Source organism: Amblyomma americanum, chromosome 9 (genome assembly GCF_052857255.1).
Source record: "Amblyomma americanum isolate KBUSLIRL-KWMA chromosome 9, ASM5285725v1, whole genome shotgun sequence".
NCBI lineage: Eukaryota > Metazoa > Arthropoda > Arachnida > Ixodida > Ixodidae > Amblyomma > Amblyomma americanum.
This window is the reverse complement of record NC_135505.1, coordinates 4,944,570-4,963,842: the sequence shown is the minus strand read 5'-3', so window position 1 is coordinate 4,963,842 and position 19,273 is coordinate 4,944,570. Positions and strand designations below refer to the sequence as shown.

Below are 19,273 nucleotides of genomic sequence, written 5' to 3'. Positions count from 1 at the left end.
GTGATGCGAATAATCCGGGCCTTTTGTAGTCCTTTCCTTCGGCGTCACGCAGCGGTGAATCCAATGCGACGCTCCATTTTCTGTGATAACAGCAGCCGTATCCTGTGACCAAGGCAGTAGTTTCCACGTGTATGGAGACCAAGGAATCCAAAGCATATGCCCAGGCAAACCAAGCGCATCAGTTCGGCTGAAGCTTGACGACGACAGCGCGAAGAAAAGGACCTGCACAGCGATCCAGACATGGGGAAACATTTTGATTTAATGAGCGCTGCCGTGCCCTATAAGTAGATGCGAAGAATCCGGAACTTTTGTATTCTTTTCCGTCGACGTCACACAGCCGTAAAGCCAATGCGACGCTCCATTTTCTGTGATGATAACAGAAGCTATATCCTGTTACCAAGGCAGTTGTTTTCACGTGTATGAAGATCCAGGAATATAAAGGGCATGTCAAGGCAAACAAGGAAGATCAGGTCGGCTGAAGACTGACGACGGCAGCACGAAGAAAAGGACCTGCACAGCGATCCGGACAAGGGGAAACATGTTGCTTTCATGGGCCCTGCCGTGCCCTATGAGGTGATGCGAATACTCCGGGACTTTTGTAGTCCTTTCCGTCGATGTCACACAGCCGTGAAGCCAATGCGACGCTCAATTTTCTGTGATGATAACAGGAGCTGTATCCTGTGGCCAAGGCAGTTGTTTCCACGTGTACGGAGATCCAGGAATCTAAAGCGAATGCCCAGGCACACCAGGAGGATCAGGTTGGCTGAAGCTTGACGACCGCAGCACGAAGAAAAGGACCTGCACAGCGATCCGGACAAGGGGAAACATGTTGCTTTGATGGGCCCTGCCGTGCCCTATGAGGTGATGCGAAAAATCCGGGCCTTTTGTAGTCCTTTTCGTCGACGTCACACAGCCGAGAAGCCCATGGCACGCTCCATTTTCTGTGACGATAACAGCAGCTGTATCCTGTAACCAAGGCAGTTGTTTCCACGTGTATGAAGATCCAGGAATCCAAATCGCATATCCAGGCACACCAGCCGGATCAGGTCGGCTGAAGCTTGTCGACGGCAGCACGAAGAAAATGACCTGCGCAGCGATCCAGACATGATTAAACATGATGCTTTAATGAGCGGTGTCGTGTCCTCTGAGTAGATACGAAGAATCCGGACCTTATGTATTCTTTTCCGTCGACGTCACACAGCCATGTAGCCAATGCGACGCTCCATTTTCTGTGATGATAACAGGAGCTGTATCCTGCGGCCAAGGCAATTGTTTCCACGTGAATGGATATCCAGGAATCTAAAGCGCATGCCGAGGCAAATCATGAGGATCAGGTCGGCTGAAGCTTGACGACGGCAGCACGAAGAAAAGGACCTGCACAGCGATCCAGACATGGGGAAACATGTTGCTTTGGTGAGCGCTGGCGTGCCTTATGAGGTGATGCGAAGAATACGGACCTTTTGTAGTCCTTTCCATCGACGTCACACAGCCATGAAGCCAATGCGACGCTCCATTTTCTGTTATGATAACAGGAGCTGTATCCTGTGACCAAGGCAGGTTTTCCAAGTGTATGGATATCCAGGAATCCAAAGCGCATTCCCAGGAAAACCAGGAGGACTAGGTTCACTGAAGCTTGACGACGGCAGCACGAAGAAAAGGACCTGCACAGCGATCCGGACAAGGGGAATCATGTTGCTTTGGTGGACGGTGCCATGCCCCATGAGGTGATATGAAAACTTCGGGCCTTTTGCAGTCCTTTCCGTCGACGTCACACAGCCGTGAAGCCAATGCGACGGTCCATTTTCTATGATGATAACAGGGGCTGTATCCTGTGACCAAGGCATTTGTTTCCACGTGTATGGATATCCAGAAAGCCAAAGCGCATGCCCAGGCAAGCGAGGCGGATTAAATCGGGTGAAGCTTGACAACGGCAGCGCGAAGAAAAGGACCTGCACAGCGATCCAGAGATAAGGAGACATGTTGCTTTAATGACCGCTTCCGTGTCCTCTGAGGTGATGCGAAGAATCCGGGCCTTTTGTATTCTTTTCCGTCGACGTCACACAGCCGTGAAGCCAATGCGACGCTCCATTTTCTCTTATGATAACAGGAGCTGTATCCTGTGACCAAGGCAGGTTTTCCAAGTGTATGGATATCCAGGAATCCAAAGCGCATTCCCAGGAAAACCAGGAGGACCAGGTTCACTGAAGCTTGACGACGGCAGCACGAAGAAAAGGACCTGCACAGCGATCCGGACAAGGGGAATCATGTTGCTTTGGTGGACGGTGCCATGCCCCATGAGGTGATGTGAAAACTTCGGGCCTTTTGCAGTCCTTTCCGTCGACGTCAAGCAGCCGTGAAGCCAATGCGACGGTCCATTTTCTATGATGATAACAGGGGCTGTATCCTGTGACCAAGGCATTTGTTTCCACGTGTATGGATATCCAGAAAGCCAAAGCGCATGCCCAGGCAAGCGAGGCGGATTAAATCGTGTGAAGCTTGACAACGGCAGCGCGAAGAAAAGGACCTGCACAGCGATCCAGAGATAAGGAGACATGTTGCTTTAATGAGCGCTTCCGTGTCTTCTGAAATGATGCGAAGAATCCGGGCCTTTTGTAGTCCTTTCCGTCGACGTCACACAGTCATGAAGCCAATGCGACGCTCTATTTTCTGTGATGATAATAGGAGCTGTATCCTGTGGCCAAGGCAGTTGTTTCCACGTGTGCGGAGATCCAGGAATCCAAAGCCCATGCCCAGGTGAACCAGGAGGTTCAGGTCGGCTGAAGCTTGACGACGGCAGCACGAAGAAAAGGACCTGCACAGCGATCAGGACAAGGGGAAACATGTTGCTTTGATGGGCGCTGCCGCGCCCTATGAGGTGATGCGAAGAATCCGGGCCTTTTGTAGTCCTTTCCTTCGGCGTCACGCAGTGGTGAATCCAATGCGACGCTCCATTTTCTGTGATAACAGCAGCTGTATCCTGTGACCAAGGCAGTTGTTTCCACGTGTATGGAGACCAAGGAATCCAAAGCGCATGCCCAGGCAAACCAAGCGGATCAGCTCGGCTGAAGCTTGACGACGGCAGCGCGAAGAACAGGACCTGCAGAGCGATCCAGACATGGGGAAACATTTTGATTTAGTGAGCGCTGCCGTGCCGTCTGAGTAGATGCGAAGAATCCGGACCTTTTGTATTCTTTTCCGTCGACGTCACACAGCCGTGAAGCCAATGCGACGCTCCATTTTCTGTGATTCTAACAGGAGCTGTATCCTGTGACCAAGGCAGTTCTTTCCACGTGTATGGATATCCAGGAATATAAGCGCATGCCGAGGCAAATCATGAGGATCAGGTCGGCTGAAGCTTGACGACGGCAGCACGAAGAAAAGGACCTGCACAGCGATTCAGACATGGGGAAACATGTTGCTTTGGTGAGCGCTGCCGTGCCCCATGAGGTGATGCGAAAACTTCTGGCCTTTTGCAGTCCTTTCCGTCGACGTCACCCAGCCATGAAGCCAATGCGACGCTCCATTTTCTGTGATGATAACAGGGGCTGTATCCCATGACCAAGGCAGTTGTTTCCGCGTGTATGGATATCCAGAAATCCAAAGCGCATGCCCACGCAAACCAGGCGGGTTAGATCGGGTGAAGCTTGACAACGGCAGCGCGAGAAAATGACCTACAGAGCGATCCAGACATGGGGGAACACATTTGTTTAATGAGCGCTGCCGTGCCCTCTGAGGTGATGCGATGAATCCGGGCCTTTTGTAGTTCATTCCGTCGACGTCAGACAGTCGTGAAGCCAATGCGACACTCCATTTTCTGTTATGATAACAGGAGCTCTATCTTGTGACCAAGGCACTTGTTTCCACGTTTATGGAGATCCAGGAATTCAAAGCGCATACCCAGGAAAACCAGGAGGATCAGGTCGGCTGAAGCTTGACGACGGCAGCACGAAGAATAGGACCTGCACAGCGATCCGGACATGGGGAAACATTTTGCATTGTGAGCGCTGCCGTGCCTCATAAGGTGATGCGAAGAATCTGGGCCTTTTGTAGTCCTTTCCGTCGACGACACACAGCAGTGATAACAGCAGCTGTATCCTTTGACCAAGGCAGTTGTTTCCACGTGTATGGAGACCAACAAATCGAAAACGCATGCCCAGGCAAACCAAACGGATCAGGTCGGCTGAAGCTATATCCTGTGGCGAAGGCAGTTGTTTGCACGTGTATGAAGATCCATGAATCCAAATGGCATGTCCAGGCACACCATACGGATCAGGTCGGCTGAAGTATGATGACGGCAGAACAAAGAAAAGGACCTGAACAGCGATCCAGACATAAACAAACATGTTGCTTTATGAGCGCTGACGTGTCTTCTGAGGTGGGGCGAAGAATCCGGGGCTTTTGTAGTCATTTCCGTTGACGTCACACAACCGTGAAGCCAATGCGACGCTCTATTTTCTGTGATAATAACAAGGGCTGTATCCTGCTACCAAGGCAGTTGTTTCCACGTTTATGGAGATCCAGGAATCGAAAGCGCATGCCAAGGCAAACCAGGAGGATCATGTCGGCTAAAGCTTGACGACGGCAGCACGAAGAAAAGGACGTGCACAGCGATCCAGACATGGGGAAAAACATGTTGCTTTGGTGAGTGCTGCCGTGCCCTCTGAGGTGATGCGAGGAATCCGGGCCTTTTGTAGTTCTTTCCGTCGATGTAACACAGCTGTGAAGCCAATATGCAACGCTCCATTTTCTGTGATGATAACAGGATCTGTATCCTGTGACAAAGGCAGTGGTTTCCACGTGTATGGAGATCCAGGAATTTAAAGCGCATGCCCAGACAAACCAGGAGGATCAGGGCGGCTGAAGCTTGACGACGGCACTCTGAACAAATTAAGCTGCACAGCGATCTGGACAAGGGGAAACATGTTGCTTTGGTGAGCGCTGCCGTGCCCTCTGAGGTGATGCGAGGAATCCGGGCCTTTTGTAGTTCTTTCCGTCGATGTAACAAAGCTGTGAAGCCAACATGCAACGCTCCATTTTCTGTGATGATAACAGGATCTGTATCCTGCGACCAAGGCAGTGGTTTCCACGTATATGGAGATCCAGGAATCGAAAGCGCATGCCAAGGCAAGCCAGGAGGATCATGTCGGCTGAAGCTTGACGACGGCAGCTCGAAGAAAAGGACCTGCACAGCGATCCAGACATGGGGAAACATGTTGCTTTAATGAGTGCTGTCCTGCCCTCTGAGGTGATGCGAAGAATCCGGGCCTTTTGTAGTACTTTCCGTCGACGTCACACAACCGTGAAGCCGATACGACGCTCCATTTTCTGTGGTCATAACAGGAGCTATATCCTGTGACCAAGGTAGTTGTTTCCTTGTGTATGGAGATCCAGGAATCCAAAGCGTATGCCCGGCCAAACCAGGCGGATCAGCTCGGCTGAAGCTTGACGACGGCAGCACGAAGAAACGTACTTGGCCTGGACAGCGATCCAGACATGAGGAGACATGTTGCTGTAATGAGCGCTGCCGTGTCCTCTGAGGTGTTGCGAAGAATCCATGCCTTTTGTAGTCCTTTCCGTCGACGTCACACAACCGTGAAGCCAATGCGACGCTCCATTTTCTGTGGTGATAACAGGAGCTATATTCTGTGACCAAGGTAGTTGTTTCCTCGTGTATGGAGATCCAGGAATCCAAAGCCCATGCCCAGGGAAACCAGGAGGATCAGGTCGGCTGAAGCTTGACGATAGCAGCACGAAGAAAAGGACCTGCACAGCGATGCGGACAAGGGGAAACATGTTGCTTTGGTGGGCGCTGCGCGCCCTATGAATTGATGCGAAGAATCCGAGCCTTTTGTAGTCCTTTCCGTAAATGTCACGCAGCCGTGAAGCCAATGCAACACTCCAATTTTTGTGATGATAGCAGGAGCTCTATGCTATGACCAAGGCAGTTGTTTCCACCTGTGTGGATATCCAGGAATGCAATGCGCATGCCCAGGCAAACCAGGCGGATCAGGTTGGCTGAAGCTTGACGGCGGCAGCTCGAAGAAAAGGACGTGCACAGCGATCCAGACATGGGGAACATGTTGCTTTGGTGAGCGCTGCCGTGCCCTCTGAGGTGATGCGAAGAATCCGGGCCTTTTGTAGTTCTTTCCGTCGATGTAACACAGCTGTGAAGCCAATATGCAACGCTCCATTTTCTGTGATGATAACAGGATCTGTATCCTGTGACAAAGGCAGTGGTTTCCACGTGTATGGAGATCCAGGAATTTAAAGCGCATGCCCAGACAAACCAGGAGGATCAGGGCGGCTGAAGCTTGACGACGGCAGTACGAACAAATTAACATGCACAGCGATCTGGACAAGGGGAAACATTTTGCTTTGGTGAGAGCTGCCGTGCCTCATGAGGTGATGCGAAGAATCTGGGCCTTTTGTAGTCCTTTCCGTCGACGTCACAAAGCCGTGAAGCCAATGCGACGCTCCATTTTCTGTAATGATAACAGGAGCTATCTATCTCCTGTGACCAAGGCAGTTGTTTTCACGTGTATGAAGATCCAGGAATCCGAAGGGCATGTCCAGGAAACCAGGAAGATCAGGTCGGCTGAAGCTTGACGACGGCAGCTCGAAGAAAAGGACCTGCAAAGCGATGCGGACAAGGGGAAACATGTTGCTTTGATGGGCGCTGCCGTGCCCTATGAGGTGATGCGAAAACTCCGGGCCTTTTGTACTCCTTTCCGTCGACGTCACACAGCCGTGAAGCCAATGAGACGCTCCATTTTCTGTTATGATAACAGGAGCTATAGCCTGTGACCAAGGCAGTTGTTTTCACGTGTATGAAGATCCATGAATCCAAATTGCATGTCCAGGCACACCATACGGATCAGGTCGGCTGAAGCATGACGACGGCAGAACGAAGAAAAGGACCTGCACAGCGATGCAGACATATGCAGACATGTTGCTTTAATGAGCGCTGACGTGTCCTCTGAGGTGGGGCGAAGACTCCGGGGCTTTTGTAGTCATTTCCGTCGACGTCACACAACCGTGAAGCCGATACGACGCTCCATTTTCTGTGGTGATAACAGGAGCTATATCCTGTGACCAACGTAGTTGTTTCCTCGTGTATGGAGATCCAGGAATCCAAAGCGCATGCCCTGCCAAACCAGGAGGATCAGCTCGGCTGAAGCTTGACGACGGCAGCACGAAGAAAAGTACTTGGACTGGACAGCGATCCAGACATGAGGAGACATGTTGCTTTAATGAGCGCTGCCGTGTCCTCTGAGGTGTTGCGAAGAATCCATGCCTTTTGTAGTCCTTTCCGTCGACGTCGCACAACCGTGAAGCCAATGCGACGCTCCATTTTCTGTGGTGATAACAGGAGCTATATTCTGTGACCAAGGTAGTTGTTTCCTCGTGTATGGAGATCCAGGAATCCAAAGCCCATGCCCAGGGAAACCAGGAGGATCAGGTCGGCTGAAACTTGACGACAGCAGCACGAAGAAAAGGACCTGCACAGTGATGCGGACAAGGGGAAACATTTTGCTTTGGTGGGCGCTGCGCGCCCTATGAATTGATGCGAAGAATCTGAGCCTTTTGTAGTCCTTTCCGTCGATGTCACGCAGCCGTGAAGCCAATGCAACACTCCAATTTTTGTGATGATAGCAGGAGCTGTATGCTGTGACCAAGACAGTTGTTTCCACCTGTGTGGATATCCAGGAATCCAATGCGCATGCCCAGGCAAACCAGGCGGATCAGGTTGGCTGAAGCTTGACGACGGCAGCTCGAAGAAAAGGACCTGCACAGCGATCCAGACATGGGGAAACATGTTGATTTAATGAGCGCTGCCGTGCCCTCTGAAATGATGCGAAGAATACGAGCCTTTAAGAGTCCTTTCAGTCGAAGTCACCCAGTCGTGAAGTTAATGCGACACTCCATTTTCTGCGATGATAACAGGAGCAGTATCCTGTGACCAAAGCAGTTGTTTCCTCGTGTATGGAGATCCAGGAATCCAAAGCGCATGCTAGGCAAACCAGTAGGATCAGGTCGGCTGAAGCTTGATGACGGCAGCACGAAGAAAAGGATCTGCACAGCGATCCAGACATGGGGAAACATGTTGATTTAATGAGCGCTGCCGTGCCCTTTGATGTGAAGCGATGAATCCGGGCCTTTTGTAGTTTTTTCCGTCGACGTCACACAGCCGTGAAGCCGGTGCGACGCTCCATTTTCTGTGATGATAACAGGAGCTGTATCCTGTGACCAAGGCAGTTGTTTTTACGTGTATGGAGATCCAGGAATCCAAAGCGCATGCCCAGGCAAACCAGGGGAATGAGGTCGGCTGAAGCTTGACGACGGCGGCGCGAAGAAATGTACCTCCACAGCGATCCGGACTTTGGGAAACAAGTTGCTTTGGTGAGCGCTGCCGTGCCCTCTTCACGACAGGGCTGCCTGCAAATTGCAGCAAATTCCATACCAGGGAAAAATCTTGTAGCGCCTCGAGAAGCAAACAAGTGCGACGCCGTTTAAGCCGTTTCGCTCGACTTGAGCTCTATCGGGATGTAAAGGCAAGCAATAACGGGCAACGGGTGCTGACGGGGCGAAGGTTTTGCGTAGCTGTGCCCCACCATTTACGTGACAGAAGCCAACAGTCTTCGAAGCAAGGAGCATAGGGGATGTTCTTTTTTTCTTTAATTTGCGGTGTTCATCAAGGGGAGAATAATGGGGTAAATATATTAAGGATAATTGATTAGAAATTAGAACTATAAGAAACTACATGCCGCCGGTGTGATCTGAACGAACCATTTACCATTTACGTGTTGTGCAGGAACAAAGAGTGTGAAAGTGGATGTTTACGAGACAAAAATATAACTACAGATTTTCTTTCAACGATGTTTCAAACAAAAGTCTTTCGGAATTCCTTCTTTTAATTCCTGTCTCATCGTACCCCTGGAAACCTGGAGATGGCTTGCGTTCGTATGCGATAAAAAGGATTTCTTGACAGGACTTCATTGCAGGGCTCGATTACTATGGTTGAAAGTATTTTCTTTGTATACATTAGTACTCCTCCACAGAAGATCATTTCAAAAAATAAACGAGGCTGTTACAAGGAACGAAGTCGCTTCGTATGAGTTGACACAATTTATTATTTATTTATTTATGCGAATAACTGCAGCGCGCCACAGGCATTGTAGCAATGCAGAGGCGCCTGAGAATACTAGCACGTAATGAGCTCATGACCGAAAAAAAGGCATACAAGAAAGCTCAGGTGTAAAAAAAATCAAGAAACACAAAAACATATGCAGAACAAGAGCGTGCCCTGTGTCACCCTAAATTTTACGAAGTACTAAGAAGAAAGGTACCCTTTGCCCATCAGGCAAAACATAGGCCAAGACACAGAAGAAAAATGCTAGCAGGGTGATCCGTGGTCACGGAAAATTCAACAAGAATGATTTAATCTTCAATCAGTCAATCATGTTTATTTAACATCATGACGATGTTGAGTGCGCCAACAAAAAGCCATTGGGAAGGCTTGACGAGGCCGACGCACCCCACAAGGGCATTGCAGTGGTACACAACATGGTAGCACTTCCAGGGATAAAAAAAAGAAAGTTAACAAAGGTAACTTATTTGGCATTAGCTGTACATCAATTCGGACTCCTTATTTAGTTGATGTGGGAGAGTGTAGCTCAACATTTGATAACCATAATTTGTTCGCCTCCTAGGCACATACCATTTGGGTGTCGCACGTGTAGTGTACTTTGTCTCGTTGCATTGTAATCCTGACAGATTTGGCATATTGCAATTATTGTGATTAACACCGGTTTTATACCGTTGTAGAAGTAAAACTTCGTACAGCTGTGGCAAACGGATGATTCGAAGTTCATTGAAAAACGGTTCGGTGTGTTCTAGTCGAGGAGCATTCATAATATTTCGAACAGCTTTCTTTTGAAGAAGATACAAGCGGTTAATATTTGTAAAAGACGTGGTACCCCACACCAATAAAACAACAATTTACAACAGAGGAAAAAAGTGCACTATACAACATTTTCTTGACACTCTTCGGCACGAAATATCTCAGTCGACACAAAATACCGACAACCTTTGACAGCTTGTTCATCACCATGTCAACGTGATCATACCAACTCAAATACTCATTAAAAATAACACCTAAACTTTTGACCGCAGGGACCGTTTCGATGAGCGACTTACCGATCCTTAAACAGAGTGGTGGCATATTTGTCAACCTGTTACGAGGCCGAAAAAGCACGGCCTTGGTTTCTACAGTGTTTATGTTTAATAAATTATTTTGAGACCATTCTTGGAGTTACTGTAAAAATTTTGTGGCGTGTTTCTCAAGAACTGGCAGCTGTGCAGCTCTAAAGAATAAAGTGGTGTCGTCAGCGTAAATAACAGAGGTTGGAAGATTACTAATACAGACGATGTCATTAACATAAAGAAGAAACAGCAATGGTCCCAAGATGCTACCTTGCGGGACAGCAGAAACGATGTGTCTAATATCAGGTAAATCATTCTTTATTTTTACTAGTTGCGATCGAGCACTTAAGTAACACTGAATTATATCAAGAAACTGTCCGCGGAAACCGTAATGCTCGAGCTTAGTTAACATTATTTTGTGGTTAATGCGGTCAAACGCTTTTGAAAAATCGATGAATATGCCTAGAGTGACAAGTTTCTGCTCGAAGGACTCTAAAATTAGCTCTTTTTGTGTCAGCAGCGTGGTTTCCGTCGAAAGGTTCTTCCTAAACCCATGCTGAATAAGCGTTCTTATGTCATTTTTGTCACAAAAACTAGATATCTGGTTGAACAAGATCTTTTCAAAGCACTTTGAAAAAACAGGTAGAATAGATATTGGACGATAATTTGACAGACTATTTTTGTCTCCACCTTTGTGAATAACTGTGACCTTGGCAAACTGCATTTTCTTAGAGAACACTGCGTGTTCAATACAGCTATTGAAAATACATTCTAACACAGGACTAATTACATCAGCGACATATTTTACTGGTGAAATTTTCAGGTCATAAATATCACACGACTTGCTGTTACGCATAGCTAGAAGACAATTTTTGATTTCGTTCGCATCAGTTGCAGAAGAGGAAGCACTGCAAACAACCCGCGAGTCAAGACACTTCATGTCCATAAAATTGTAGCTCACGTTTGCCTGAGACACAAAATAGTTATTGAAATCATCTGCTAGTCGTTTCCCATTCACTGTTTCATTGTTGACTAAAATTTCAAGTGCACTAGGAACAGTTGTACCTCGATTTAAAATTTTGTTGATATTTTTCCACACAAGATCGCTCCTTTTTAATAAGTCTTGGTTGAACAGATTTTCCATGTACTCTTTTTTCGCCTGTCGAAGAACATACGTAACTTTGTTCCGGTATGTTTTAAATTGTTGAAGGTCATCTAGTGACCTGGTTTGGATAAAACGGTTGTAAAGGTCTGTTTTTGTTTTTATCATTTTGAGGCATTCGGCGGTTATCCATGGTTTGCGAGCTTTGCGGGGTTTCTTTGAGGTTACGAGAGGAAAGCTTTGTTCATATATGGATTTAAATAATGTAATAAAGACATTGTAAGCATCTTCTTGGTCCTTGTTTTGCACAACACTCCAGTCAAAATTTGATATGGCTGCCCCAAAGTGATTTAATGTGTCATGATTAATGGGTCGGTTTGTAATACTTGGAGGCATACGATTTTTAGTAGAGGGAGGACTCTCGACGACCAGGTATATTGGAAGATGGTCACTTATGTGTCCATTAATTACTTCAGAGTTCAGGCGATAACTTCATTAATGAATGCATTAAGCATTAATGAATGCTCGGAAGAAGCTTATTTCACATTGTGGGTGTGTACGGAAAAAGGGTTACGGAAGAAATGAATGCGACATCGCTTTCCACAAATCTATATCACTTCGCTTAGAGATGAAGTGGGGAGAGAAAACGAACACATCCTTGTCTGTTACGGTGAGTATATCTGGAAGAACATGTCCAGCTTCGCGAATGAACGATGGTGCGCTATCGTTTTACAGCAAAGATTTTTAAAATTAATGCAATACTGCTGAAAAACGATAACGGCCAGATAAAAACCTGGCAGTGCAGTTTTGAATGCGTTCGATCCTTCCTACAGGATACGAAGTTTGAGAGACCCACGCTGTAGAAGCATATGCATGTACCGAATGTAAGGTTGGAATGTGAGGTTGTACTTTCACTTCCACTAGGGCTTTACGAAAATAACGCCTGAGGAGCTTAAGCCTTCTGGACAATTTTAACAAGTGTTGTGGAGATGTGTATGCTTCGTCAGGTTTTCGGAAAAAGACACCAAGATGTATATAATGTTCCACAATTTCAAGATCTACCTCATCCAAGATATAGTGATCTCACTGGCACGCACTTACGGGTGAATGATACAGGTAGAAATTTCGCACTGTTCAATAATTTGTCCCATTTTCAGCATCAATCGTAAATCATGTTCAGGTTATTTTGTAAACTGGCGACGTCTCGCTCCTTTCACAAGTTTCTGTAAACAAAGTCATCTGCATATAATCGCACTTTGTATTCAAGGCCATCAAGCGTGTCATTTTTATAAACTTTTTAAATAAATATTTTCGTAAGACAGAGCATCAAATTTTCGAAAGCTTGAGGACGATCTGAGAACAAAAATATATGAAGCTCTGTCAATTTTCACCTGCGCTTGTTGTAAGCGGATTGTATGGTGGATTTGCGTTGGGCAAATCTGTATGCCTTGACGACGTCAGCATCACATGAAGCGTGCCGTAGCGTTCAAGCTCAAGCCGTTCGCGAGCGGGAGGGCGCTCCATATAAGCAATGGTCAGGACAAGTTACTAGGTAATCCTGTAAGGTTTTAATTTATATTAACACGTATTACACGTCGGATATCCCGCATTTAAATGTCATCATCATCATCAGCCTTACTACACCCACTGCAGGGCAAAGGTCTCTCCCATATCTCTCCAATTATCCCTGTCCTTTGCCAGCTGCATCCACCCTTTGCCTGCAAACTTCTTAACCTCATCTGCCCACCTAAACTTCTGCCGCCCCCTGCTACGCTAACTTTCTCTTGGAATCCACTCCGTTACCCTTAAGGACGAGCGGTTATCTAGCCTTCGCATTACATGCTCTGCCCAAGCCGATTTCTTCCTCTTGATTTTGACTACGATGTCATTAACCCACGTTTGTTCCCTCACCCACTTTGCCCATTACACATATTTTTCTTTCCATGGCCTGCTGCGTTATTCTTAACTTAAGCTGAACTCTTTTCGTTAGCTTCCACGTTTCTGCCCCGTAGGTGAGTACCGGTAAGATAAAGCTTTTACACTTTTCTCTTGAGGGAAATTGGTAAAACGCCACTCATGATCGGAGAGAAACTGCCATATGCGCTCCACCCGATTTTTATCCTTCTAGTTATTTCCCTCTCATGATACAGATCAGCTGAAACTACCTGCCCTAAGTAGACCTTTACAACTTCCAGGCTCTCGGTGGAAATTGTGAACGCCTGTTTCTTTGGTGAACTGTTGAACATTACCTTGGTTTTCTGCATGTTAATTTTTAGACCCAGCGTTCTGCTCTGCCTGTCTAAATCATTGATACTGTCTTGCAGTTCACCTCCTGAATGACTCAGCAAGGCAATGTCACCAGCGAATCGCAGATTATTTAGGTATTTCTTCATTTACTCTTATTTGCATCTGTTCCCAATTCAGGCTTCGGAATACCTCCTGTAAACACGCGGTGAACAGCATTGGCGGGATCGTGTCTCCTTTCCTGACGCCCTTCCTTATTGGAATTTTATCGCTGATTTTAAGGAGGACTGTAGTAGCTGTGCAGTTGCTATATGTATCTTCCAGCATTTTGACATAATTAAGGCTCTTCTAACCCCTGATTACGCAATGCCTGTATGACTACTGAGGTTTCCACTGAGTCGAATTGCTTCTCGTAATCAATGGCCGCTATACATAGAGGTTCGTTATATTCTGCGCATTTCTCTATCTCCTGATTGATAGTCTGAATATGATCTATTTTGGAATATCCCTTACGAAAGCCTGCCTGATCATTTGGTTGATTAAAGTCTATGGTTGCCCTGAATCTATTAGCGGTTATCTTAGTAAACACGTTGTAGGCAACGGATAGTAAGGTGATCGGTCTTTAATTTTTCAAGTCCTTGGCGTCTCCCTTCTTCTGAATTAAGATAATGCTTGCGTTCTTCTTCTGGTACGGTCGTGGTCCTAAGGCATTGCGTATACAGGGTGGCTAGTTTTTCTAGCACGATGAACCTTTCATTCTTCAACAGATCTGCTGTTACCTAATTGTCCCCAGCTGCTTTTCCCCTTTTCATTGCTTCTCAGGCTTTCTTTGTCTTTCGTTACTGTCGAGATGACGCATTGCTGTGCACTGCTGCCTTTCTCATTAACGCTGTGATTATATTGGCTACTGTACAGGTTTGTGTAGAACTCTGCCCCTACGCTATCTTATCCATATTGCTAATTACATTGCCCTGCTTGTCTCTGAACGCATACATCTGGTTTCCTCTGCGTAGTTTCCTCTTCACCGCTTTTAGGCTACCGCCGTTCTTTAGAGCATGGTCGATTTTCTTCATATTAAACTTCCTTATCACAGCTATCTTGCGCTTATTTATTAACTTCGATAGCTCTGTCAGTTCTATTCTGTCGGTAGGGTTAGACGCCCTCATGCTTTGGCATTTCTTAATCAGATCGTTTTTCATCTGAGATAGCTTTCCTGTATCCTGTCGAACTGTCCTACCGCCTACTTCTACTGCGCACTCCGTAATGATGGCTGGCAGATTATCGTTCATTTTATGAACATCAATGTCGTCTTCCTCAATTAAAGCCGAATATCTGTTTTGCAGCGCTGTCCTAAATTCCTGTAATTTCCCTCTTACGGCTAACTCGTTAATGGACTTCCTCTTAACAAGCTTCTTCCGTTCCCTCTTCAGGTTTAAGCTAATTCGAGACCTTATCATTCTGTGGTCGCTACAACGCACCTTTCCGAAGACTGCCACATCCTGAACGATGCTAGGTAGGGCGCATAGTATGAAGTTGATTACATTTTTAGTCTTACCATTGGGGCTCTTCCAGGTCCACTTCCTGTTTTCTCGTTTGCGGAAGAAGGTATTCATGATCCGTAAGTTATTTCTATCCGCAAATTCGACTAATAACTCTCCCCTGCTATTTCTAGAGCCTATCCCATAGCCACCTACCGCGTGGTCGTCAGCCTGCTTCTTGCCCACCTTCGCGTTGAAGTCGCCCATCAGTACAGTGCACTGCGATTTTGCTATATTCATTGCGATTCTACGCCCTCGTAGAAACTTTCAACGGTCTGGTTATCATGGCTGGATGTGGGTGCGTAGGCTTGCACCACTTTCAGCTTGTACCTCCTATTCAGCCTAATTACAATAGCTGCTACCATCTCGTGAATACTATAGAGCTCCTCAACGTTGCCAGCTATATCCTGAATAATGCGGAATCCCACACATAGTTCTCGTCTGCCCTGTAATCCGCGATAGCACAGTATGTGCCCGTCCTTTAGTACTGTATACGCCTCACCTGCCCTCCTAACTCCACTAAGCCTTATGACATCCCATTTAATTCCCGCTAGTTCCTCAAACAGCACTGCTAGGCTATCCTCACTAGATAAAGTTCTAGCGCTAAAAGTTGCCAGGTCCAGATTCCAGTGGCGGCCTGTCCGGAGCCAGAGATTCTTAGCACACTCCGCTGCGTCACAGGTCTGACCGCCGCCGTGGTCAGTTTCTCCGCATCCGCTGGTGACTGAGGGCCGAGGGTTAATTGGTTTGTCCATAGAAGGTTGCGGCCAAGTACTACATCAGGGTGGCCAAGTCCTGCTCTGGTGAGGGAGTGCTTTGTCGGTTCTGGTCACTAAGTTCAGGCCGCACCCCAGGCCTCGTTATGCAATTCTACCGACACGCGGTTTATTTAAAACCCGGTGGAGAATTGCGCGGCACCAGGATTTGAACCCCGGTCCTCTTGTACGCGACGCGGACGCTCTACTTGTAAGCCACCGCTGCTGCATTGTACTGTAACTTTTTTCGAAGTAAAAACATGTCACGAGCTCAGCTGGACCAGTTGGAGAAGATGCTTCTTGGAGAGTTCATCGCAACAAAGGGACTAGAACAATGGAAGCGCTCATTTGTGTGCTCTGCCTGTGTAGTCGTCCCTTCGTTGCGTGGAACTTTCTAAATAAAAACATCTCTGCCTTCGCATTCTTAATACTCGTAAACTCAATATGGAATTCTACACATTGCTCTAATGGCATATATCTACGGTTGAGAGAACGTTTTCGCAGGCTAGCTGGTGCATTACTGGAATCGAGTTTTGAGCACAGGAAGACAGCACAGGAAAGAACGAACTGGACAGGACAGAGTTACGGTTTCGCTTGTTTTAGGTCCAGGCCGATCAACAGGCGAATTTACGAAGATGCACTGCTGAAGTCCTATACCTGCAACCACCACATTGTTTCCTTCACTTAGTGCTCATTGTTGCTCATAACAAGGCTTTTGCCTTGAGACATATTATTTGTTCCTTGCAACGATATGTCGTAGACCATGACTTGCCAAAATAGTCATAGTCATCTTGACGTGGCAGGTGTTATAGTCTTTGTCAAAAATTGCCGTGAAGTTTTTGCAGAATAAATAATTTTATAGGAGACACCCCGTTTTTGGGGCGCTCATCTATTTCTCGCAACGCATTTATGATTATGAATTCCCTGAAAATCTGAAATGAATGCAACATTGCGGAAAACAGATATGGATTAGGATAAAAATTGAAAGAATAAAAGCCATTTGAAGTTTCTTAGCATCGGCCACAGACCCTGCTCACTTCTACTCCTGCGCATTAATACTTGATCGTAAAAACTAATGTTTCTGACTAACTTAAAAATGTTGACCCAGCGCTGCCAGACGTGGACGCAAAGAAAACGCACACCACAGGACGGGCGCTGCCGCCGTCCTGTGGAATGCATCTTCTTTTCGTCCTCGTCTCGTAGCGCTGGATCAACATTTCTAAGGAATGAACCAACTAGCCAAGACCAGAATCCTCATTCAACGCATTTCTGACTAACGCGCCCCTATGCGCTTCCATGCTCGCTGTTTGTCTTTATTTGGGAGCGCTCAGCCAACTCACGGGGAAACATGCTGAATGCATCGTGGCTTGTCGTTCCAGCCGAAACGGTCAAAGGTGCTCTGATGTACGCAAGGCTCAATGCTCTGAGAAACTCGGACTGCAGATACCAGCTGGCTCACCACCCACCATTCGGTCGCAACACCAGGAACACACTTTGCACAATGGGCTACGGAAAAGATATTTGTCTCGTGAGTAATAGTAATTTTGAAACAGAAACCTGCCGTTTCCATGGAAATATGTCCCTGAAATTGGTTTCCTTTTGTAGCATCAATAACAACAACAAAAAACGCGTGAAAACTGTAACGCGAACCACCTTTGCAGGCTCACCTGTTCGCAACAGTTCCTCCCATAAGGGCGCAGCATGGTTTACGGAGCCTTTTCCGAACGCACATCCCTGAGGAAGCATCTTCCTAAAACCGTCTCCCGCACGGGGCCGGAGGACGCTTTTGAAGGTTTCTTCAAGAATCTGTATTCACTCCTTAGTTCACTTCCTTTTCAAGCTCTATTGACGTAATGGCGTGGATAAGAGTAGATGACATTCAATATTTGATGAAAGCATCAGTGGACAATGTTTTCGCTGGATCCCTGCATAGCCTCCTTTAAGAAACAGCACAAAGGACGGGACGCAAGAAAGAGGACAGGACGAGAGCTTACTATCAACCAACGTTTTCATTTCAGAGGGCAGTAATCCATAGGCTTCGGACGCTGACAACAAAGATACAGAAAAGCAGTGATGACTGGCACAACTCATCATACGAACCCGAGAGAGAAGGCACGTGCTCCACACGGCTGCTAACGAGATCCGGGGGAGGGGGGGTTGAAGGGGCAACAACGAAAGCAATAAACCAAGAAAAAACCAACAATAGACCATGAAATGCCAACAAAAAAGGTTTCTAAACATCGGCAACAAGAACCGTACAGCTTAGCGCGTGTCAATAGAATTGTTGTTAAGCAATGTGATTTCCTCGGGGAACAGGGTGAGGGATAGAGTACGGACACAGGCTTCTTTTTTTGCGTGAATGATGAATGCTTCCCAAATTTTGCGTGCGACCTGGTCCTCATATTTCTTTAAGATGCGTGTTTGTTTACGGAATGGATAACAGTCATTGCAATTAAAGCAGTGAATAGCAAGGTTGCAACCTGTTGTCGATCCGAAGTGCTCACGCAACCTGTCATTAATGCACTTTCCGGTTTGTCCCACATACGATTTTCCAGAAGATAACGGGATTTCTTATATAACAAGCGTTTTACACTGGGTGAACCTTAGCCGGTGGTATGTGCCGCACGCTACAACTGGGGGTTCGTCTGTGTTAACCTGTTAAAAAAGCGCCACGAGCTTGTTACGCACCGAAAATAAGAGACGTACTCATACCCTTCCAGCTGTTTTCTTGAGTCTGTGCGAGAAGCGATGCAAATATGGGATGACAGCAGTTCGTGAACGCTCGACGGCTGGGCGCTCTTTGCTGGAGTGTTCGTGACAGTCTTTCAGCAGTTTTTCACTCAGATTACGCAGGAAGACTTCGGGAAATGCGGCGGATGCAAATCGGCTTACTTGCGAGAGAAAGCTCGGGCGCTGGAGTGCATTTTACACAAATGACTACGGCTCGCTTCACTATGTACAGAGGAGAATGGGAGAAGGCTTCTCCATGAGCGGGGCGTGTAGCACCAGCAAACATGCTTTTCTGAGAAGGTTAGCAGCAATTCCAAGAACCGGAGATGGTTATCAACAGGAAGTTCCCTGGTGAAATGAGGCGTTCGAGGCAGTAGGAAAAAGAAATCAGGGGGGCACTTTGCTGACCTTAAGTGCAGTGTTGCTGCTTCTGTCACTGATGTCTCATTAAAGTGCTAAGTACAAAATTGTTTGTGAATTTTAAATGCTGGAGACATTGGAGGGCGTTTCGGAGGCGTCCGTCTGATGCGACGCGTTTCTGCAAACACTCTCCAGCGTCCTATGCAAGGAGAGCTACGTATGCGTTGGCAGGAAGTAGCGTAGACGTTAGCACGCTCGGCTGCGGAACGGAAGTATGATGGTTGGAACACAATCGTACACAAAGATTTTTTTCTTGTTGAGTTGAAGAGCGTAACGGGCGG

At 47.0% G+C, this 19,273-nt stretch overlaps 1 protein-coding gene across 3 annotated transcripts in view; it reads left to right on the top strand.

The window, feature by feature from the left end:
* LOC144103810 (trypsin alpha-like) overlaps positions 1–19,273 on the top strand; it is a 609,247-nt gene that overhangs the window by 454,131 nt on the left and 135,843 nt on the right. For 2 of the 3 annotated variants that reach the window (XM_077636512.1, XM_077636511.1), the window contains one exon: positions 17,222–17,370. The exons of the other annotated variant lie outside the window; for it this stretch is intronic. In XM_077636512.1, coding sequence (XP_077492638.1) covers positions 17,222–17,370 — 149 coding nt within the window. The remainder of the gene's footprint in view (positions 1–17,221; positions 17,371–19,273) is intronic. 3 annotated transcript variants of the gene reach the window in all.